This window comes from Erpetoichthys calabaricus, chromosome 9, assembly GCF_900747795.2.
Source record: "Erpetoichthys calabaricus chromosome 9, fErpCal1.3, whole genome shotgun sequence".
Classification (NCBI taxonomy): domain Eukaryota; kingdom Metazoa; phylum Chordata; class Cladistia; order Polypteriformes; family Polypteridae; genus Erpetoichthys; species Erpetoichthys calabaricus.
In genome coordinates this window covers 117,259,059-117,284,518 of record NC_041402.2, presented here as the reverse complement: position 1 = coordinate 117,284,518, position 25,460 = coordinate 117,259,059, and the positions used below count along the sequence as shown (strand labels likewise).

General features: G+C 35.6%; 1 protein-coding gene across 2 annotated transcripts in view; it reads right to left on the bottom strand.

Moving 5' to 3' along the window:
• Nucleotides 1-25,460, bottom strand: part of LOC114658059 (BTB/POZ domain-containing protein kctd15) — a 122,459-nt gene that overhangs the window by 73,616 nt on the left and 23,383 nt on the right. For both annotated transcript variants that reach the window (XM_028810082.2, XM_028810085.2), the window contains exon 3: nt 4,975-5,119. In XM_028810082.2, coding sequence (XP_028665915.1) covers nt 4,975-5,119 — 145 coding nt within the window. The remainder of the gene's footprint in view (nt 1-4,974; nt 5,120-25,460) is intronic.

Here is a 25,460-nt window from a genome sequence, read left to right as displayed (position 1 = left end):
CTTGTGTGAAAAAAATGCGCCGGTTCTTTCATCATTTTGTTGTAGCCTATCAAAGACTTGCTGATCATGTTTTCTAGACTCAATATATATTGGCTTTTCACTCAGCGCGAGGGCGCGCATTCATCTCGGATTATTACATCTTGCTAGACTAATCTGCTACACAGCTGCGTTTGAAAAACCGACTTATCCCGGATGAGTTTCACTGGCATTAATGATTAGGAATCTGGTTGGAACAAAACCCTGCAGCCACAGGGGTTCACCAGGACTGAGTTTGGGAAACACTGCTGAACACAGACGAAACCGACTCAGGTGAGGAGTTGGGGCGGGCAAAGTAGTTGCAGCTATTGATTATTCAGTGTTGTTTGCCTGGGTGTCTGATCTGCGTTGACTGACATGGCTATTTCCTGCGTATCCCATGGTTGTCTTCTGGCAGTGTGAATGCCTCGAGAGACAGGGCGTCCTTGTGTGGTGAGTTGTTGCAGTTTGTGACCACCTCGCCGACGTTATCCCAATGTTGGCAAACAAAGCCAACAGCCATGTTGCGAAGTTTGAGAGCAACAGTTTCGTCAATGACATTTTTCCAAAAAAACCCGACTGATAGAAACAAACAGTTACCTGATGCAGGAATTTCTATAACATTGAAAGACGTGTTGTTTCCATGAAATTGAATTGATTATTACAATTGAAGCCGTAGCCATGGAGGGCAAAAGAACAGTCAACGTGGCTCACAGCTGGATTTGGAGAGCAGCACAGACAAAAGCGAGTATGTGTTTGATGAGCTGTTTGAGTTGGCGGAGGGGTAGAGTTTCTGGGCAGGGCTTCGTTGTTCGTTTCCCATGGTTTTCAATGGTGGACGTGGTCGGGTGTCGTAACCGAAACGAATAATGAAAAGTCAACGTGGCTCAGAGGTGCATGTGGACTCCTAGCACAGACGAAAGGGACTAACTGGGTGGTCTGTGAGTTTTTGCGTCCGGGCACATGAGCAGGCAGTGTGAATGCCTAGAAAGCGAGGGTAGACGCGGGCCGGGGAAAATGGAGTGTTGGTGGGCGGGGAAACGTCTTCCGTGTTCCTGCTGCACCATCTAAGAAGACGCATGTTTGTCGCGGGTGCGAATTGCTGTATGTAGCATGTAAAACAGTTTGCTATGGTGCACGCGGTCGTGCGTCGTAACCGAAAAGTCAACGTGGCTCAGAGGTGCATGTGTACCGTAGGACAGACGAACATAAATGATGGCGTGTTTTCCGAGGCGTTGTGTCCGAGTTGGTGGGTGTGGCTCTGCGAGTTGTCGTCGTATCCAATGGTCTTGTCGGCGGCTTAGTGAATCCATGCCCCTTCCAGCATGCTTTCCATGGGTGGCTACTTGTCTTCCGGCTTAGTGAATTATATATATATAGATACTGTTCTCCATTAATAACATATGTAAATGTGCAATCTCTGCATAACAATCTCAAGAATACATCAGGAATATATTTCAAATAAAAAGGGACATAATCATGCCCATTAACAAAGAAGAAAGTAAAAGTTTTATTATTCAAATCATAGTAATGTAATTGACACAGGCACAAGAGTTAAATCTGTAAGTTAATGATAAGTAAAACTATATATTTCAGATTTTGGGACTGTATACTCCCCCCCCCCCCCCTTGCAAATTTGATACTAAAATATTATCAATGAGATTTTTTTTGCTTCTTCTTTGTTTATCTCATTCAAAACAAAAAAAATCAATAACAATATTTCAAGTCAAACCCTTAGATCTCAGATTATGGACAGTTTCGAGTGTATGTGTAATGACTGCAAAAGGCTTAGGCTCATGACGGACAGCATTTAGTTAGTCTAATGTCTTTCTATGCTATCATATGATCTTGTTTAGTAAACAAATAAAGGGTAGCCCTTACATTCTTTATTATTGTAAATTAACTTAAAATATCTCTCAATGGTTCTGAGTTTCTTAGATATTTGTTGTTGTTATGGTATGAGAATGAAATATGCCATTATGGCACCTGGGAGTTTAAAGAAGACCTCACAACACTGTGCCTTTGTGTTATTCTTGTATCAGAAAAAAACACTTTCCCTGCAACTTGGCTGAGCTAAAAAAATGATAGTAGCTTGACTGATAATGCAGAAAAATATAATTTGCTACAAAAGAAGGACCTTTATGTATATAATTATGTAGGCTTCTAGAGCATTCTTTGGTGCAAAGTCTATAAAGTCTTGTCAAAAATACTAAGAAATGGGTCTACCTGACAGGATACTGGAACTCCTGTCTTAAGGCTGTTTTGCCAGGCCTATTAAGAAATTGTAGTTAGCAAAGTAGGCTTTAGTAGTCTTGAAATCAGTGGTAAATAGTAGAGAGCCACATGCTTTTTGGTCCATGAAAGCATCTGATGCCATTATGATGGTTGCAGAAGAAAAATCCTCCAAATGTACTGGTGCCATTTTCATTGTACTAAAGCAGGGGTTCTCAATGTCGGTCCTGGGGGCCCACTGTGGCTTCAGGTTTTTGTTCCAACTAGATTCCTAATCAGTGACAACATCTGATAACACTGAGCTCAATTAATTAGCAGACATTTTTTTTTTCTCTTCACTTATTCTTCATTAAGAATGCACCGCAGCATGTTTTACATTTATAAGACATTTAGGAATATTTCTGCTTTTGCTAGAGATTTAAATGCTTAACAGCCTTTTGTTGATTTCATTCTATTTTACCCTTTCTCTGTGCAGTTTGCTCCCTTCATTGTATCCTAATAATGACAACCAGCGGAGCAGACAGCCAGGCAAACAACAAGGCTACAACTACTTCAGCGTTAGACCCACTAATTAGAAAATAATGAATTAATTAAACAATTAGAAACATTCTGCAAAAAACAGAATGAAAATCAAGATGAAAATATTGTTAAAAAAAAACCAAAATACATTATTCCAATATAACTGTTTCGTACATTTTAATATACCAAACTTAGTTTTCTAATTTCTACATTTTTCCCAAAACACAGAATTTGACAAATAACAGTTCACTTAATTAGCCCAGGAGTCCAATTAAAAATAGAAGCTGGTTGGAACAAAAACCTGCAGCCACAGTGGGCCCCCAGGACCGACACTGAGAACCTCTGTACTAAAGAATGATCCTCGAAGTCTTGTTGAGCAACACTCTTTATAAATAAAAATGGCACTCATGAGTATTTAATGATCATGTTTATCACCAAACCTCTTTATTAATCTGTTAGAGGCACCAGAAACAGTACTGTGGTATCCATTTGTTGATAACATATGAAAGTTTTGAAGAGTATTGGCTTTCACACACACTACTTGGTAACTTCTTCCATGTACATAATGTTCTTTAAGTGAGGAAATGTTTCCTAACATTTTTTAGCATTTAACCTTTCCAATCATCCTTCTACAATGTTGTTGAAAAAGAATTGATTTTATATTTAAAGGTATCATTCACTCTAGTAGTACCCTTAAAAATGTTGAATTCATTGATTTTGTTACCCTTTAATCTTTTCTGAAAGCTCATTAACTCTTCAGCTCTTTAAATCTTTCCTCATAGATTATGCTTGACAGGCCTTAAATAAGTATCATACCTCTTCTCTAGAGTTATTCTAATAATGTTTGTGTCCTTTTTGTGGTTTAAAGACTAAAGCTGGAGGAGGCATAACAGATGTGACCTCAAAAGTGTGCTATACTTCTTTGAAAATCTGTGTGTTGGAAATTAACTCATGAACAATTTCCTCTGCCTAAACTCATGCTAACTACCAGCTAGTGATGAAAGAGGATTATAATGGTGGAAAGCATCCCAGAGAGCTAGGAAAGTGTCTGCTCACTATGCTGGACCTATTATTGTGACCAAAAATGTGAACCTGAGCTGTGAGGCAACAGTATGCCAATGTGCCTTAAACAACTAAAAACGCAAACAAAATAAACACCACAACCAAAATACAACAAATGGCCAGAAACAATCAATAAGTAAATAAAACATAGATCATTACACTCACAGAGTTACAGTCTTGAGGCAGGCATGACACAATGACACAAAGCAGTGGTGCGGGACTGGCTGTTTCAATTGTTTGAAGTCACAGCTCCACGCACAGCAAGAATGTCTTTGTTTCCTGTGAATCTGTACATATGCTTTGCATTTTTTTCTCCCATCAAGAAGAAACACCTTGTAAATAGTAATAAATCTTCCATTATTATTGCTTCACAGCATCTCCTGTATTTTCTGACAAGGGGTGGGAGAGGGTTCCTTTAAGGATTGTTTTTACTCATAATTGCATTATATAGTTGTGTAATTCGCCAATGCTGTGCTGGTACAGGGATCAGTGTTATATATCTGGTGGCAGTACTCAGAATATTCTCATTATGATCAGCTAACGTACCTCTCAAATGTAAATAATGCAAGTTTTTTTTTTTTTTTAAACACATGCAGGACAGAAATCCAGCTGGAGTACTGAGCGGGTTGTGATGTCACACATATGCAATGTAGATCAGCAATGATATTACAGCACATGGCTGTTACAGCTCTCTGATATTACACTAGCCTCGTAAAGCATCATGAGGTGCTGGGAAAAATAAATCTAATCAGGTCACACAATAAATTCTCAAGAAAACATTCAGTGAACACTACTGACCACTAATGCATAAACCTACTTGTCTAGTTTGTCTTTTAACATTGCTTCCATTATTAAGCTTATAGCTAAAAGTTAGCAGGTTCAGCCTTATCATTTTGAACATAGTAGGATAACATTAGCAAGGTTCAAGTAATTTGTGTATTCAGTGAATTCTGAAAAAACATACATGCACACACACACACACACACACACACACACGCACACACACACACACACACACACACACACACACACAGAGTCAGGAATTGGAACGTATAAAAACAACTGCTTTTCAATGCAAGCAAATCTATAACAGTATAAGCACTAATAAAATCAGGCAGGGGATAGTAGAAATGCATGTTCTCTTACCTTGAAATCTTCTGGGAGAAGCAGTTTAGAAGTACGTAAGAAGCTCAGAATGTATCGAAAAATTTCTCCATCTCGATCAATAAAGTAGTGTTGTTTTAAGCTGTCCAGAACGATAGGCTCTGTTCCATTAAACAAACGGCTTATTCTGCAACACAAAATAGTGAGATATACAAAAAAATGCTTTTTTCTTCCTAACTCCACTATATAAGGTGAGCAAACAAGTTGCAGTTTAACAGTATGACAACAGAAAAGCTCTATCCTCACTGAAAATCTATGTCATTATAAATATTATGCTAGAGCAGATATAAAAAGTTTACATACCCCTGCCAAAATCTCAGATTTAGTGTAATAAAAAAATGAAACCAAGATAAATTATGTCAGAACTTATTCCACCTTTATTACAAAATTGCAATCTTACAAAGAAGGTGAAAACAAATCAGAAACTGTTTGGTGAAAAAAGAAAAAACATATACCTGTATACAAAAGCCTGGTTGCATTAGTGGACCCACCCCCTAAACTAATACTTAGTTGAAGCACCTTTTGATTTTATGACAGAAATCACTTTTTTTGGGTAAAAGTCTGGGCTTGGTGATTTTTGCCCACTCCTCCTTGCAAATAATCTCCAGATCTGTCAAATTGCGAGGGCATCTCCTGTGCAGAGCTCTTTCCAGGTCACCCCACAGATTTTCATTTGGATTAAGGTCTGGGCTCTGGCAGAGCCATTCCAGAGCATTGATCCTCCTTGGATGAAGCCATTGCTTTGTTGATTTTGATGTATACTTTGGGTCATCATGTTGAAAGGTGAAGTTTCTCTTCAGCTTCACCTTCTTAGCAGATGCTTAAAGGTTTTGTGCCAAAATAGACTGATGCTTGGAGCTATTCATGATTCCATCCACCTTGACTAAAGCCCCAGGTCCAGTTGAAGAAAATCAGCCCTAAAGCATGATGCTGCCTCAATCATCCTTCACTGTGGGCATTGTGCTCTTTTGATGATGTGCTGTGTTATTTTTGTGCCACACATACCTTTTTGTAATTATGGCCACATAGTTCAACCTTGGTCTCATCACACCATAATACATTTTCCACATGGTTGTGTGATACTGGGTATACCTTTTTGCAAAGTCAGCCAAGCTAGGATGTAAGAAAAGGCCTTCGTCCTGCTACACTACATCATGAGCCAGATATATGAACTATAAAATTTATTGTTATCACCTGTAGGGAACAGCCAATACAAATCCTGCAGCTCATTTGCTGTTGCTGTAGGGCTCTTGGTGGGCTCCCTGACCAGTTTTCTCCTTGTCTTCTCATCAGTCTTGGAGGGATCTTGGTAGAGTCACTGTTGAACCATATTTTCTACACTTGTTGATGACTGTCTTCACCATACTCCATGGGATGTTTAATGCTTTGGAAACTTTTTTGTAACTCTGTTCTAATTGATATTTTTCAATGATGAGATCCTGAGGTTCTTTATATGGAGATTTTTATAACATTCAAAAAAACACAGTGCAAAAAATGGGAAACCAGTGAATAAACAGAAAATGTTAAGCATGATGCCACCAAATAATCATGTAAGTCATTTAAAATGTCAATTAATTTGGTACAGCTTGATTTTTTTAACCCACTTTTAAATTTGAAATTACAAAGACATTTCCTCTCTCTAAAGTTTCATCATTAATCAATATATTGTAGATTCCTTGATTAAAGATGGCTTCTTATCCTTTCCAACTTTTACCAAACAAACAGAAACTTAATACTTCAGTTGTCTGGTATAAGAAGTAACCTAAAATATGCACAGCTAAATATGCAAGTTTTTGCCTGTTTTCACCAATACCAATCACAAATATTCTACAAGAAGACAGTAAAAGTTCTGCCCCTACTTGTTGCAACATCAAGGTATTCAGAGATACCAGGGTGTATTGCCAGCATCTTGTGGATGAGGCCTAGAAGCCACTGTCCAGTATGCAAGCTATTTGCAATAAAACTAAATGTGAAGAAAGCCACTAGGTACAGAATTCACATATCACATTTGCTGCTTATACACATTATCCATTTTTAGAAACAATACTACATTCATTCATTCATTTTTCACCACTTATCCAAGGAACTGGAATAATGCTTGCTAATATGCAACTATTTGCTTAAGCTTGACAATTATTATCAAAATAACATGTGAAAATTTTTTTTCCATACAATAGTCTTAGATTTTCCCACATATTATCACAGCGCAGTCGTTATTTTTCTCTGTGCTTTCACGGTGTACAGTATAAATAGTGTGCAGGTTTTTAGGTGCTGTAGTCTACCAAACTCTAATCCAAATTGAGAAAAACAGTGGCATGAGTGGCACCCCAAATAAACTGGCAACATTAAATGCCTTAAGTGAGCTTAGTAAGTACATAAGTATATGGTTGATCGTGTACTGAAGAATATTATCATTTACGAACTACTGTTTTGAAAATGTATAACTTTGTGCTGTAAATGTTATACACAGTACATTTTAGGCAACATTCTGTTATTTTAGTCCTACATTTATATTCCTTAATTCCGCACTAAAAGAATTCAATCAGATCCTATGGGAATGTCGGCCTCTTGATCAGAGTATGGATAAAGTTGTATACCTCCCATGGTTATGGTGGGGACAGCCCAGGGCATAATGTGTTATTTAGCATGATTCAAAGGGACAATCACAAAACTGATCATGTTAAAAACGAGAGAACTGGTGCACAGTACTAGGAATATCTAAACTAAACTAACTATATCATGAATCAATCTAAAATAACTATATCCTGAAGGAATTTTGCAGTGGGGCTACCTGGCAGCTTAGGGCATTTGAATTTCTGTCTGGTGTCTGCATTCCTGAAAAAGTATAAAATAGAAAATTAAACTAGTAAGATGAAAGTTACTATTTAACCCTTGACATACTATTTTTTAAACCCTAATATCAGCTGGTAAACTAATCCCACATGCAATATTTAATTCAAATTGAACTGAAAAGTTACACTAAGTATTTATAATTCAGAATTAACCATGAATATGTGTTACATATGTAAACATATACCACTCCAACACTAGTTGCTGGAAAGGTTAAATTTCAGTTAGTTAAAAATTCCAATTTCTCTGATTTCAGGGAACATAAGTAGTGGTCTAGATTACTACCTTTGTCCTCTGTGGCTTTTTTCTAAACCTTCTTCAGCACTTTACTAGTCACTGTCAAATCAATGAAACAGCCTTACTTAAATGTTTACACAACATTTCCTGGACATAAAGAACTCATTCAAGACCTGAAATTCTCTGAAGGCATCACATCATATTTCAGAGGGCCTCTTATATGTCCCATTCACATGGTAAAGGACACTTAGCATTTTGATACTCAGTTTATGAAAACCTCTCCCTTCATGAAGCTCCTTTTGCTTCACCTTTTCCTTTTGCTTCACTATTCGAGCATACTCCACATGTACATCAGGCATTCATCTGTCTATCTATCCTTTATAGAATCCAATTAATATACTGTATTTGACAGGTGCTGGGATCTGTGCCCAACCTAGCATAAAACATTAACCAAACCTGAATGGGGTGCCACTACCATCCATACATTGTGCTATAATAAGGTGCTTCACATAGTTAACGAGAGTGCAAATCAAACTTAAATACACAATATGTTTTGTATTCAGTGTTCTTAACTATTTTAAAAAATGCTGTGGGAGTCGGTTAGAAAAGAGCATGCCCGGTTTTCTTTGTAATACGGGTTGAAAATATACTTTCAATTGATTTGAAATCATTTTTACAAGCTAAAATTGATTGACATCATACAATTATCTAAATAGCCTTTTTTAAAACCATTAAACCATTAGAATGGATAATTTATGGTTAATAAAAACACACCTTCTCATATTGAGCACTGTACATGCTGTTTTAAACGACTTGTTCAGGGTCATACTATACTCTCCATGATATGATTAAATCCTCATGGTAAGGGTTGTAACAATGAGCATGTAGGGTAGCTCATTGAAAACTGTGGTGGGGGCAAGAATGGTTCAGAGTAGATTCCCACTTCTGTTACCTTGGATTTTTGAAACTAAAGATACAGTACAACCACATGATACTGAGCACTCTTGTAACAGCAGTGACAAAACAACAGTTATAACTGGTTTTGACTGTAGTGCTCAAAAAATGTTTTGATGATAGTCTGATAGTGTCACACTGTCAAAAATTGAGAAAAATTAGCATTTACCTATCAATGCAAAGACATACTAATGCAATAAGTGTCGCCCAGTGGCTGAGGTGCTGAACTTTAAACAATAAGGTTTATTATACTAACAAACATCAATAATGTACTATGTCTTTATGGCTTTGGTTTCTTGCCACTTTGTAATGGAGCAGGCTGGAGAAAATGAAAAGTATGGATGGACACATACTGGACAAAATTAATTAAATAAATGAATAAATACATGCAAATAAATACATTTATTTGAAATATAACAATAAAAACATAAGAAAATGATATGTGAGCATAAATAATTAAATAATGAAATATACAACGAAAACATATTTCAGATCACATTTGTTTAATTCTTCATTTATTTGTTTCAGTGACAATGTGGCACCACATGCAATATTTTCATCCATCAGAGAGGGCAGGCTCTAGAGAGCACCATATTTATCAGTAGAGTAGATGTAACTCATTTGCTACATCCTAGCCTTGTCCTTGTCAAGGCCTTACATTTCAATTCAATTAATTGTGTGTATTTACAATTGTAAACTTCACCAGGAAAATTACACAGACAATAAAATGAGTTTCTTCATATATAAAAACTTAGTAAGTATAATTAAACCTCTAGAAATATTGAGCTTTACTTTTTCCACCGATGTAAATAACTAACTTTGACGCATTACATATTCTCAGAGGAGGAGACGGTAACTAGTATATTCCGATATAATAAACGACTCTGTGACAATCATGCAGTTTCAACAGTAAAATTTAATGACAGAACATCTCCTATATGTCTTATATAAATTAATCTCTCCTTTCAAGTGCCGCCTGGATAGGTACTGGCCCCCCACAACCCCAAACTGGACTAAGCATGCTTGAGAATGCATGTTACATTACTTTTTCCTAATTGGCATATTTCCCATTAGAGAATCTTGGGACACAGTGCATATTTACATGTACAAAACATTTTACAATAAAAGAAAACACATTATACAATATATACTCAACTTATTTTTAATCTTTAGTGTGCCTTTATTTGAGTGTTTTACATAATATGGTCCATTTGCATTACTGTATGCTTTTCATTCCTTTAGGTACAAAAGACTTTTTACAATACACCTAATTTTTAAATCATCTGTAATATTTAGGTCACAAATATGAAACAGTTAAATATAACAATAAATGATCTTTTTATGCATTAAGCAGCTGAGCTCTGATTCGGAGTGAGATTCAGTTTAGTAGTAATACATGAAGCATTCAGACATTATGATTCTCTGTAGCTAAAGGAAAAAAATTACCATATTTTGGATTGTTACTTAAGCCGTAACTTCATTTCTTTATTGTAACGTCCTATTTTTCTTCCGCCCCAAATAAAGTGTAAGAGAGGCTGAGAGATTTTTTTTCTTTTTCTTGAAATCAATGCAAAATGCTTTACAAAAGAACAATAACCATCCTACTGATAGCCTGAGGTAGAGAGCTTCTCAATGGCTATGCTGTTCTTCAAGCTAAAATTTCTCTATTTGGTTACAGGCATTATGCACTTTTATTTATTTATCCTTATTTTAATGCAATTAAAATGCATAGGCCATATTTTTAAAATGAGAAGGGGGAGGGCATTTGCTAAGAGTTTAATTTACAAACAATTGTATTTATATGGCACCTATCTCTTTTGTGTGAAAGGTAGGTGATGCAGATAACTGGGTCGAGTGTTCTGTTAACAGCAGAAATGCACCACTAAATGCAGTTAAAACAGAAAGTGAGTGGAAGAGAAGTTGCAAATCTGTGATTTCACCCCTTACCAAAGTAAGCCAGGGTGTTAAGTGAAAACTGATATTTGGAAGCTTAGCAATGGCGAGATAACTGTAGCCAAGACAATCAGGAACTAGGAGCTTCCTGCTTTTACAGTATCTCAACAAAGATACCCTTACAGTCTCTGTATAGCTGTCAAAGAGGACTGTTCACTCTTTGAAAGAGTGATAATATTTATGCTTACACCTTTTTTACAATGCTTATAGAGTTAGCTAAATTGGTATTGTTCTTTTTTCTTTTGTTTTCAATAATGTTATTTTGCAACTCTAATAATAATATTATAACAATTAATAATATAACATAGCATTCTCAATCCTAATTAAAATTAAATTCAGGGTTACAGGGAGCTGGAGAGTATTCCAGTAGCAATGGGGAAAAATATTTCACATGTTTACTATAATAAGAGATATGATAAAATGTAAATATTGAATAAATCCACAGATGTATATACATAACATGCATATGTATAGATGTAATGGCATTTTGAGCAACTACTTTGTCAAACATTACAACAGAAATTGCTATGATAATAACATATGTTGTTGCTAATACAACATTGGATTTCAAATGGCCAGTACTTATGCTGCTATGCTGCTGCTTTATAGCTTCAGCTTTGGGTATTTTCTGTATGGATTTTGCACAATTTAGACATCCTCCAGGAATTCCAGTTTTCTTGCATGTCCCAAAGATGTGCCTATTTTTCAGTGAGCCTAAATGTGCTCTGCAATGATTCCTTACTATATGCTCAAAGCTGCTGCAATTAGATCCTTGTCCCCAAAGCCTGTAACCAAAATGGATGAAACAAAGTGGTGGAATGTACTAGGTAGTATTACCTCCTCAAACCACTTGGGTACACAGGACAAAAAGGGCAGTGTCCATTCAGATAGGCCTTAGTGGCACACCAGGCCTGTTAAGAAAGTAGATTTAACACGGATGTAGGCATCCAGCTGTGCCTTACCACACTTGCATTCCAAACTAAGTGACTGAACTCCAGCTTGTACCAGGATATACCTGGACTTCATCTGATAACAAAGGTGTAAATCAGAGATGCACTGACACCTTTCCAGAGATCAGAGACCTTTCCAGAGGCCTCTCTACAAACTTCTTGAGCCAGAAGGCACGGAATTCACTCAGGCAGGAGCAAAGACCTATAATTCAAGGGATGACAACTAGGATGGACAGAATAACTTTTAAATTAGAAGACACTGATTTTGCAACTGGAAGTGACTATAATTTAGTCAATCTTCAATCTTCCTTTAAAACCACATGCATTCAGTCTCTCAAGGGAAGAAGCAAAGAATGGTAGAGAATGGGGAGAAGCAAAGAAAAGCTTTGAGAATTGGGAATTGAACACACTCACTGAAATTCTCCAGGGAATCCTAGAGAACTCTCAAACTAACAAGCACTGAGTCCCCCTCTCTCTATTAGGAGTTGAAAAGGTGAAATTCTCTTCTCTTTGTGGACCAGAGCCTGAGACCCAGTCTGTGAAGCCAAAGCTGTGTTCCAGTATTCTGACAAGGCTGAGAAGCCATTGCTTTAAGAAAGGAACTTCAGAATTTAAACTTTTCGGCCAGAATGAGTAATGCCTTTTCCCTATAAAGTGGCAAAAGACTGCAGAAGGCAAACTGAGAAAACAGCAGCACAGCACTGACAAGGATCATGCAATAGAGGGAAACAGTGCACTCTAAAGCATTAAGAATCTTCCCCTTGAACCCAGAGCAACAACAAAGCAACAACTCCTCACAACATCAGACATCATCCATAAAGACCATGCACCATAAGCTATTTATCAGTGTCAAGACAATTTACAACTCTGAATAACCAGTAAACAGCCAGCCTATATGTTATATGTTTGTCTGTCAAATCTTTATCTGTGCCCAGACTTATATGCCAATATACAGTACATATACATTTATTATACTTCTATAATCATTGTGTTTATTAATAAATTGTATTGTTCTGTTTCTTAAAACTAGTGTGCCTCAGTTACCTTGATATAAGTATGAAGGCCAGAGACCCTCTCCTACAATAGAGAAAGGTAAGGTAAATAAAGTAGAAGCCTTGCTGAATTATTGGATTAATTACCGGTATTGCCAAAAGCAAAACTGATAATTAATTAACCAACTTAAAAATCACTAAATTCCAACATTTAAATTGACTATCCCTGAGTGGGCAAGTTAAAATATCTTTTTCAAATCCTACAGGTACCAGTATCACTTCCACATTACCATTTGTGGAGACTCTGCTAGCATTCCTAATATTTTCTTTAAATACTACCAAAGTAAAAAACACTCTATTTTAGGGTGATAATCATGGCTAGATATTGTGTATGACCTAATCCAGGTCTTCATGATTCTCAAAGGCAACATAAAGTTGCATAGAAATAGCGTGTGGAAATCATGAAATCTTGCTTTATGCAAACATCTTTGATAATATGCAACAAACTTCCAAGTCATGTAAAGTGAAGATTCTGACAGTGTTTAAGAAACATCTGGATGAGATATTGGTCTAAATTGGCTATTAGTTAACGAAAAATCTTGATTAACTTAGTATAAAACTTAGTATAAAAATTTCCTATTATTCATGATTTGCAGGGGATTTCATTGTCCTTGCGATTGTTGTTGATTATGTCAACTCTGACACTTCCTTACCCTATTTTTGACTAATTGCTTAAGTGATTCTGAGGCACAACCTGCAAATATAGAGATTAAGGGAAAGAAAATGTAAAAATACATGTGGGAAATAAAACAGCAATGCTGAAAATACAAGATAACAGGAAAAAAACTCATAGTGATGGATGCTCACCTATCAACTGTCCCAATACTGCTCTTCAAAACAGGACTTAACAAAGGGTGGATAACAGTTAAACCAGACTAAAAAAAAATGTTAAATGGCACAAAAGACAGGACCTGTACTGTTTAACAATGGGCACCAATTCTTAGTTCTAATTTGAAATGCTGACCAGCTGAAAATTGTGCAGAAACTTGCTTAAAGAAATTCTGAAAGGTTAAGGTGAAGTATACACTTAGGGGTGTATAACCTCAATTGATAACACAAAAATGCTGAAAACTGAAGGTACAGAATATGCACTTTAGTGAGAAATTTTAATCCATTTCTTTATCCTCAGCAGCATGAGACAAGCTGGTTAAGGCTTCATTTTGTGAAGGATAATGATCAAAAGAATGCAGCCAGAATAATTAAAACCTATTCCCAAAAGGAAGAATGAAATGGAGTCATTCAGCACATGGAATTTCCTCTTAGAACAATAACTAAAACTGAATGCCATCAGCCCAGATAATTATTGAAGAATATATGAAAAAAGAGGGCAAAAACTATCAGAAACAATTAAAAATGAACTGACCTGTTCACTTGCCCGAATCAACAAAATACAAGCAAAGGGACAGCAAACAGAACTGCTATTAATCGTTCACGGGGACAATTTTCTGTTCTCTTTTTAGGGGCCAGGTCCCAAAAGCAAGATATTGGAAGTATCCCCTTTAACCTAAAAAGAAGGTCCCACTTGCTTCACAGGGAAACAATTTGCTGCCCTCTACTGGCTTGGCGGAACTCTAGTAGCCTTCCTCCAATAAGCTGCGGTGTTTTTCTCTCTTGCTCATTTTGGTTCCCTTACAGATTTCTCTTCCACATCACCTTTAATATTTTGTGAGCTTAGAAGACATTCGCAGCCCACATCTGTTCACCCTAACTGTTCAATTACTACTGTGAATATCTTTATTTCTTTAAATGTCCATGCAAGTCCTGTCACATTTTAGTATCTATTTGTACCACAGAAAGTCTTAATGACTTGACAAAACTGTAAAAAATACTGTAAACATGATTAAACCACCTGTTACAAATTGTAAGGAGACTGTATACAAAACATAAATGTGTTACATTAATGAAATATTATTTAACTTGAACAAAACATATTCCATTCATGTAATTAATTAAAAAGCAGCAGGATCTGTTATTTCAGATATAAGATTTATTCCAATACTAGCTGAGTTTTATTACATAAGACCAAGCTGATACTTGTTACATAGAAACTCAGCAGCTAATTTCCCTCATTTGCAGATTTTCCTAGTCAGTGCAATTTCTATTAGTGCTATCTGTTAGTCTGGGGTGTTACTGTGAACCAAATTTAAGGAACAATATATCCTCTAGTTCCAACTTTTAAAAGGGCATTTCTCACATCCTGGAACTACATGCTCCTCTTTATGGGTGAGAATGTGTTCAATTCTCTTGCTAGCCCTCCAAGGCCCCTTTATTTTTTTCCGAGATCAGGTACTATATATATCTGGAGGGTGATGGGTAGCTTGTCTTCTTGTGTATTGAGGAAATACTGCCCACTAGGCAACTCATTTAATTTGAAAGAAATACTTAAAATAACAAACAGAGATAGTGAGATGATATATTGAAAACTGCAGCAAAGTCAGTTATCATTGACTTCAACTCCTAAATTTTGGAATGCTACTAAAATAATGAATATATTATAAATACATGATAAATTGCATACTTCTCAAAAAGGGGAAAGTCTTCATAAAGTCATTATACTCTGTTTAAATGTTGCAAACCAAAACTCAACAACATATTTTGAGACTCAACATCTAAGACCATACATGCCAAACCAAATGAAAACTCTTACCTTTGGTATTAAACTTCACACAATAATGGCATTAATTATATTGTACATATGAGGGCACCATTGCAAGATTTAACACAATCATAGAGGGATGCAATTTTATTTGTAATTATAATTATAATCTTGTTAGCTATACTGTACAGACAATAAAATATTGATGTTTTCTTAACCTGCATATCCATTTTTCATATGAGCTTTCAACTTTCCATTGTTACACCATTTTTGGTACCTTACAGAAGTTCTTATCCAAATGTATCTTACATTTATTTGGTTGAAAGCACATGTTTGTAATGGCCAGTTGATTTTCCCTCAGGATCTGATTGGTTTTTTTGACTAGTCACTTCTTCTAGGCCTCAAATCATCTATTTTAGGCACTTTTTCATTTGCCAATCATTGTGCTCCAACCTTCCCTAACCACCAATATGAATTTTATTATTTTTTTAATTAATTACATTTTCAGTTTTGTTATAACTCTCAGCTTCACCATACTCATATGCAAACACATCAAAGTAATTTGAAATATAAATTTCTTCCATTGTTACTTTTGTGCTTATGTAGTATATTTTATACTGAAGAGTGCCAACCTTTCCATTTCTCATTAAAGATTTATCATTGTTTCTTTCTTTATTGCATTCATTTTCACATTCCAATCTCTAATTTCCATGTACTACTACTTTAAGGACTTCAGTGAAGGATGAAATTGTAAGTTTCATAGTTTTGACCACTGAGAACAATGTTTACAGCCATCCTAAGGAACATGTTAAGGTTTATATTATTATTTTCTTTTACTTTTACATTACATTTATGCATTTGGATTTTGAGAAATAGCAGAGGTCAATTTCAACATCACAGCACAGGGCCTGCATTGGTATGTGTACCAATCTGCCTCTGACAGTAACATCATTGACTTACCTCCTCCAGTGCCTGAACATGTATAGTGTCTATTGGCCAATCATTATATCAGCTTCTCAGAGTTGAAAAGCACTCCCCCTGAGAGTTCAAAGATGCCAATATTAAGTACCGTATTACTGTTTACACTATTTATTCATAAGAGGACTTAACTTTATCTACTTTATTTAATTATGTTATGCCATTGTGAACTGCTGTATGCTTTGAGATTACAGTAAGTTCCCTGTGAAACACAGTACATAAAATGAATACTGGCTGATATTGACAGCAAATACAAAAATAACTAATTAATGAATTTGTTCATTCATTTTCTAAACATCCTTATTTCAGAAGAGCTTTGCAAGGATTTAGAGCCTGCTTTATTGGTGTTGACCACAAATAAAATGTAAATTGCATATTTCTGGAATGTGGGATGAAACAAGAATGCCTAGAGAAAACCTGTTTAGACTTATCTATTAGTTGATAGATGCAAACTCTACTCAATGTACTTGTATACCAAGATTCAAGCCTAGAACTTAGAAGCAATATACATTGCATATACACACTAGAAGCATTAGATACCACATATACACACATACTCAAAGACAGTCAGTGGACTCTTTAATAGATACCTGTGTCTAGTACAGCTAGGACCCAATTGTACCTCTTGAACAGCCTGACTTCTAAGACATGGATTCAAAAAGGTGCTGGGGAAATGCATTGAGGAATTTTTATTCATGACAGCATCATGTAGTGTGTGTAGATTTTTTCTCCACATAGTCATGCTGCAAGCTTCCCTTTCCACCTCATCACAAAAGTGTTCTATTAGATGGAGATCTGAAGACTGTGCAGGCCTTTGAAATAAACTAAAGCTTCAGGTAATATGTGCTCTTTGACATGCCACTCTACCAAACAGGATTATAAATTTAAAAAGGGTACACTTTGGCCATAATAGAATACTCGGGGTCATCAGGAATGATTGTGGCATTCCAATGATGGTAAGTAGAAGGCCTAATGTGTGCTAAGAAAATTTTTCCCACACTATTACACTATTTCTACCAACCCATACAAATACAGGGCAGAATGGATCCATTAATTTGTGTTGTTTATGCCAAATGCTGACCATACAATCTAAATGTTGTAGCAGCAATTGAGATTTGACAGATCAAATAACATTTATCAATTTTAAATCATTAAGATTTGGTGATTACATATCCATTGTAGCCTCATCGTCCTGTTCTTTGCTGACAGGGTAGAACCTGCTCTGATCTTGTGCTACTACAAGCAATCCACTTCAAGGTCTAACACATTACATGGGTAGAAATGCCCTTCTGTACATCTTTGTTATAAAGATCTGTCATTTCAGTATTTTGAAAAGCAAAATATTATACACAATAGGATAGAGCAGTGGTTCCCAAACTCAGGCCTGGCGCCCCACTGTGGGTGCAGGTTTTGTTCCAACCAGATTCAGAATCAGTGATAATATTTGATAATAACTGATCTCATTTAATTTGCAGGTCTTTTGTTTCTCTTCTCTTATTACATTCTCTTCTGCATTCAGAAAAGCGCAGCAGTATGATTTTTACATTTATAAGACATAGACATGGAAATATGTCTATTTTTGCTATTGCTTTAAATGCTTAACCCTCTTGTTTTTTCCTATTTTTCGGTGTACTTTGCTCTCTTCATTGTATCCTAATAATGACAATTAAAAACAAGCAAAGCAGACGCCCTGGCAAACAGCACTGAAATATGAAAGGCTGCAACCTCTTTAGCGTCAGACCCACTAATTAGTAAATAATGGATGAAATAACCAGAACACCTGGAAAAACAGGATGAAAATTAAAATGACAATATTGTTAAAAAGTAAACAAGAAAGCTTAGTATATTTTAATAAACCTTATCAAACCTAGTTTTGTAATGTCTTCATTGACTTTAAAACAGAGAAACTGGGAAATAATAGCTTACTTAATTAGGCTAGGAGTCCAAAAACCTGCAACCACAGTGAGTCCCAAGCACTAGTTGGGGAAACAATTGGATAGAGTATCTAGTCTCAAAATCTCAAAATAAGCTGTGTTAGGTTTCAAGACTATCTGTGTATTTGTCTGAATCAAATTTTTCAAACAAATCATAAAACTAAGTGGATTGCAAACTGCTGCCATCTATTAATATATGACTGCCATCTGAGGCTAACTTACTATCACATTTTCATACTTACCTCTTATTGAATAATGAAAGTATAATGAATAGGTTGCATTACTGAGATCACAATAAAGTATAAAAGAAATATATGAGGATGGTACAGACAGGCAAAAGGGAAGGTATATTTCCTTTACACTTGAATTGACCAGTTCTGATCTTGCTGGAAATTATTTTGCATTCATTTTAGTTTATTAAAGTGAGTCCATTTTATCCAGTCAATTGTTTTGGAGGTCAAAGTGTATACCAGCAGCACACAGGTTAAGTCCAAAGCCAGTCCTGGAAGTGGTACTAATTGATCTCAGGTGACACACATTCACAATACATAGCCCTGTAAACTGTTGCATTTGTTGTGGAGGACATTTGATATGTCAAGTTAAAAAGATTTATTTCTTTTATTTTTTTACATTTTTCCCAGTGCCCTCTGCTATTTTCAAAACACAAACTTGTCACTATATGGCAATCGCCAGTATTGTCATACTCATCAATACTGCTTTTCTCAAGCTTTACGATTGTCTTGTAACATTGCCAAATGTTCTTTTGACATATGAATAATAATTCTTTATTTATTTGTCACATACATAGTTATACAGGACAGCATGCAGTGAAATGCATCTTTTCACATACCCCTTGGGGTCAGAGTGCAGGGTCAGCCATTGTACGGCGCCGCTGGAGCAATTGAAGGTTAAGGGCCTTGCTCAAGGGCCCAGCAGAGTAGCATTTCTTTTGGCAGTGACGGGGATTCGAACTGGCAACCTTTGGGATGCCAGCACAGATCCTTAGCCTCAGAGCCACCACTCTGCCCTAAAAAAATAATTCTTTGCATTTATATAGCACTTTCTCACTACTGAAAGCACTCAGCAATTACAGGTTAAGGGCCTTGCTCAAGGGCCCAACAGAGCAGAGTCCCTTTTGGCATTTTTGGGATTCGAACCGGCAACCTTCCGATTGCCAGTTCAGATCCCTAGCCTCAGAACCACCACTCCGTGGTATAGTCAGTAACTGAAGCTTAATCTGTCTTAATAAACTGGCACACCCCTTGCTAATTTGTTAGGGTTTAAGAAACTAATGGGTGGTTTTAAAATGGATCTGATAGCAGCAGTAGGATGCACTGTTGATGCATCAAATAGAAAACTGACAGGAGAATTTAGTTTTTCACTTTTTCACTCTTACAATTTTGTGGGAACATTTTATATTTTAATTTCCTATCTGATTACACCATCAAATGAAAAGCCAAAATGTGAATGATTGCCTATGTCAACATTCCTTTGATTGCTCTCATGACCTCAAAAGATTATTTTTGACCTCAGTGTGTTTGTGTTAGGAAGCTTTGGCCACCCCTTTTGAAACACACTGATTTAAAAAAGATATTCTGTGCTTTGGCTTTAGAAATAGAAACTATTTCTTTGTGTATAGATATTTAATCACTGAAACTATAGAAAAATTTAATGTAGTAAAGAATTATTTATTATTTATTTTTGGTGGGCTCAGAATAATTTTTCATGTCAGTTTTTATGCACTGATGATGTAATTTTTTAGGTGCTTTATTTCTAGAAGTGACACCATTACTATCCGGTGATAGCCATTTTGAGGAGTCTTAAGTACTTAATCAAAACTGTTGCTTTGTGTTGTGCTCACACTGATCCACAATCCTAAGCACAAACTCTGTCAAACTTATTTAAAAACTAGCTCATTGTTGTTTGAGTTTTGACTTTAAATTTTATTTTGTTTTGTTCTTTGGTTCTTGTTTTGAATAGTTCTATATACAAATCTGTCAACATAAAAACTGTAGTGTATAACGTATCAGTTAGATTTAACTCACATTATATTCCTGGATTGCTTCTCCATATTTTGACAGTAAAGTTAATGCTTTGATGGGAAGCATGCAAATAGATAAGTGTTTGGAGATTGGGTATGAGGGAGGGCTCACTAAACCGGCAAAGGGTTTCCAGGGTACCATAATCAGCAATTTTGCTCACAAGAGTGGGACATCAAGATTGCCAGGAGACACCATTACTGGTCTCAGGCATTAAAACTTTGATGAGCACTAAGGTGAAAAAGAAATCCTTATGCTCTGGGAAGGGGGTAACCAGGATGAAGGTAACCAGGATGATATGCAACTCAGCTTACTTTAAAGGGTGCTTGACTCTACACCAAAGTGAGGAAAGTGGGGTAATCAGATGGCAGGCAGGAGACTTATAGACAATCCAGCTGTTAAGTGGCAGCATGCCAGTCCTTGTTTGTTCTGAATGAGATCATGCAGACTGGGTTTCCAGGGTCTCAAGATGCAACTAAACAAGAGACCACTAGGGGAATCTCTAGAAGTCTTTGCCAGAAATTTTTGCTTTTGAGAGTTTAACACATAGTTGTAGATAAGTCAGTTCCAGTGTATTTGTGTAGCAAACACATAAAAAATATTTTTTAATTTGGTAAAACATTAACAGAAACTTTTTAAAGTAAATTGGGACAAGTATCTTGAACAATGATGCTTTTATACTTTATATTTATCCAAGATTTAATATAATCTATTCACCATATGGAAATTGACACAATAGAAAGGGGCCAGGACCTATTCTAGAAGGTGCAATACAAAATCCAACCTTAAAGAATGTGCCAGTCCATCACAGGACCCACTCATGTGAAACCCTAAACTCACACTGGCCCAAGTTTAGAATTGGCAATTAACATAACAAGTATATCCTTGGGATGTGAAAAGAAGAACAGAAAACCCTGAGAAAAACCCATGCAGACACAAAGAGAATACCTCCACACAGGCAGTAAAATAGTGCAGAATTTAAATCTAGGATGGTGAATATGTAAGAATATATAAAAACAAAACAGTCTCAATATTAGTAAATTTGTTTGCTTCTTGCAATGGTACATTTTGTTAGCAACAAAAACTATTATTAATCTGGATTCATCTAGAAAAATTAAACCAACTAAAAACTGTTTGTAAAGAAGTGACAGATTTGTTAAGGCAACCCTTAGCATTTCTAAATTAAAAAGTTTCACTTTATTTTTTTCCAGGAATAACTATTATTCTAGTACCATTGAGTTTAGTATTGTATTTACTTTTGAAATTTTCAGATACCACTGGTCATTCTTTAATATAAAAATTATATCTTTTTACATGGCCTACCACTTCATGGCTGAGTTGCTGTTATTCCCAATTGCTTCCACTTTGTTATAATACTACTAACAGTTGACCGTGGAATATTTAGTAGTGAGGAAATTTCACAAATGGACTTATTGCACAGGTGGCATCCTATCACGATACCAACCGCACTTGAATTCACTGAGCTCCTGAGAGCAATCCCTTCTTTCACAAATGTTTGTAGAAGCAGTCTGCATGCCTATATGCTTGATTTATACACCTGTGACTAGAACACCTGAATTCAATGATTTGGAGAGGTGTCCCAATACTTTTGGCAATATATATATATATTTATATACTGTATATATCTATAAACATCTATGCGTGGAAGTGTGTGTGTCTGTCTGTCCAGCCCGGAAGTGAGAGGTGGAGTCGGGGTAAGGGCTTCACCTCTGAGTATATGCAAGCGAGGCCAGCACATTGGCAAAACGAAACATCCGATGAGAGAGTCACTCGCTTATCTGCTAATACAGAAGGGAGGCAAGTACATCGGCAAAGCGGTATCCATTTTAATTTTCCTCCCACCACTAATACATAAGTGAGGCGAGCACGTCGACAAAACGAAATGCCCAGAGTAGTTCCTTTCAATTACTTGACATCTGTACATTTCAATTTTTTTCCTGATGGTTTCAATAGTTTCTAGGACCCTGTGCTTTTTACAGCACGGGCTTACACAGCTAGTAAATAAATAAATAAATAAATAATTAAATAAATAAATATCGAACCTTTGCAGAGTTACTTCAAAATATTTATTTAGAAGAAATCTACAAAACTGGGCAGTGATTTGTCTTTTTCTCTTTAAAGAGTACAGCGATGTCTGAAAGAAAAGGCCATTTTAACTGTAACTGCATGTTGATTATCCTCCTTTAACCACTAGTACATGCTCTGCGTATAATATACCTTATTACAGTAAATATTGCTATATTCTGTACCTGTGACTGTTTGTGGATACACATCCACTCACCACATCAACCCCTATAACTTTCTTATAATTATTGTCTCAGATATAGTGTGATATGAGATAAACATATCATGTAGCTGTAGGATTTCTTTTAATTTTATGAGTTTTTTCAATCACCTTATAGTTATAGTTAGTCTTACATTTTTGTTTCATGAATTTGTTGAGACATTCCACCTAGCTAATTATGCTTTATACTGTATATGAAGAATAATACAGCATAGTCTTACTTTGTAACAAGTTAAGAAAATCTAAAAAACTTCCAGGTTGCTGTCAGACTTTGCTTTGTATAGAACAAAGTTCACTGTACTATTTTCCAGATTTTTTAAATTAGTTTTTAAATACTTGGCTACTAATATTAGGGAAACAAGTATAAGCCATCTTGAAAGATTTTTTTATTTTCAATTAAATAAATATTACTTTCCTCAGCCACCAACCACTTGCCAGTCAGGCATAGCCTAAAATGTTCACTGAAAAGACATGAAAATGAAAATGATTCATAGTTTAAATTTAACTAAATATCACCATTACTATCTGTATAAGCTAAACACTCTTTGTTTCCTTCTAATTATAATGCGCTAATAACTTGTAATGAATAATTTTCATCTCATTCTTTAAACAGATATTCCACTAATGTTCCACAAAGTTTGTTTTATGTGTCTTTCATTTCCTCTGGTCTCTATGCTTCATTATGGTGGGAATGAAATTACATTTTGTAGGAAAGTGTTCGACATGCTGAGTTATTGCACCTTGAATCTAAGCTCATTCAAACTGGATCACATTTTCAGTGTATCTTTCCCATTTAGAATTTGTTTTGCACAAAATGTGTTAATGTTTTAGATATCGAGTTCTTTTAGGGGTATTAAATGAAAGTTAATCTTTCTATAACGTACACTTCATTAGTATTGAATATTCATTCATTACATTGTTAAACTCACTGCTACGTGCACCCAACTTCACATGGAAGAAAATGGATACAAATAAAGTCCATTTTAAAAATAATGAGAAAAATGTGTTTTTCATCTTTTAGTCGTAAGAGCTGTAAAACACAATTATTCTAAATTATTCACCTTTGTCATTTTTCTTTTTCGAAGTGCTTTCAACTTTGTAATTTTTTTCATATAATTTCTCATTTTAAGATACTTTTCAGCATTATATTTCACCAAAGAATCAGAAGCACAACAAATGCTGCTAACGTCCTCATTCTAGATAAAGTAAGAATGTGTGGATTATATGCTGCTGGAAGAAAAAGTACACTGGCATTTTTATCATTGCATGTAAACTGTTATGGATTTAACAAACTGTATAAAGCCAACTGAGATTGAAAAAGTAGGTGTCCAAGTTGTGCAATGCAAATCAATACATTTGGTTAAATACAAATGTTCCATATTGATTGATAATTTATTTACAGAATTTATCATGTCAGAAAGTCACAAATATAGTCTGAAATTAGAGCAATGTAATACAATGCATAAAATATGAATATACTATCAATCATTTCTCATAAAAGTTACTCAGATAGCCTACACCTGTCACATAATACTTTGTGTTTCTGTAATGGCCTGACAAAGAAACAAAGCATGCACTTAAAGAATATAGATTAGTTTTCCTGTATCCATTTGGTAATTTTATTTTGACATAAAGGTTATTGTTTGCAAAGTTCACCAAACAGCCATAAAGTACAGAGGAGTCAAAGCTGTTTTTCTCTAATTACTAAGGAATGTTCCTTTTGTAAGTATTATTTGTGCTACTGTATATCAACAGTCTTGGTGGTTTAGTCAGTAGAGGCTATGGCTCAAAGAGTGTCAGTTCATTTAGGACCAAGGAAAGTTCAAAGTTTAAAGATTAAAGTTCACAGTATTGCATCCAAGTCTAAGTCAGGCAAGCTTTAGTTTTAGCAAACAGCAAAGGAGAAGACAAATGGCCTCACAAATAAATAGGAAACATCCAGAAATTTGTAAGCCTGTGGTTACTCTATGTGTGGCTTGGGACTTAAAGAATTTGACTGGCAACTACAAATTTGCAGGTTCAACATCCATCCTTGAGTCATGTCTATCACTTTTCCTGCTTCTCTCTTTATTTACACTTATGTATGTTTTTTTTGAGGTTCCTGGAGCTACCTCTGAAATGGTGTGGCTCTTGCACTGAAAGTGGAATTCAGGCAAAAAGGGAATTCCCTCTTGGAGATGCTGTGGTCCCAACTGGTTTCAGCCTAATGCAGAGAACAAGACTGTAGTTGAAGAATTATTTTTAAACACACTATTCACTTGTTTGAATTATTCAAATGCTTTGGACTGTAGGTCAAATGGAAACACTTATTGCAGTTTAGAGTGATAACAGTTACACTTGGAAACTTTAATATGTGACAGAAAAAATGTTTAGGCTCATCTGAAAGAAAATGGATGAATTGACATAACGTACAGTGTAAAATATTGCTGAGAAATAATGTATACTATGAAAAGGCAGGAAAAAAAAACAATTCCCCCCACATCTTTTCTGTAATGTAGATATCTGTTTTGTATGCTTGATGTAATAAATGAACACATAATACCTCCTTGAGTGTACTTGCTTATAATGGATGGAAAAGGTGGTCAGCCTCATTTTGGTTCGAGGTGCTAGTGAAAAAAAA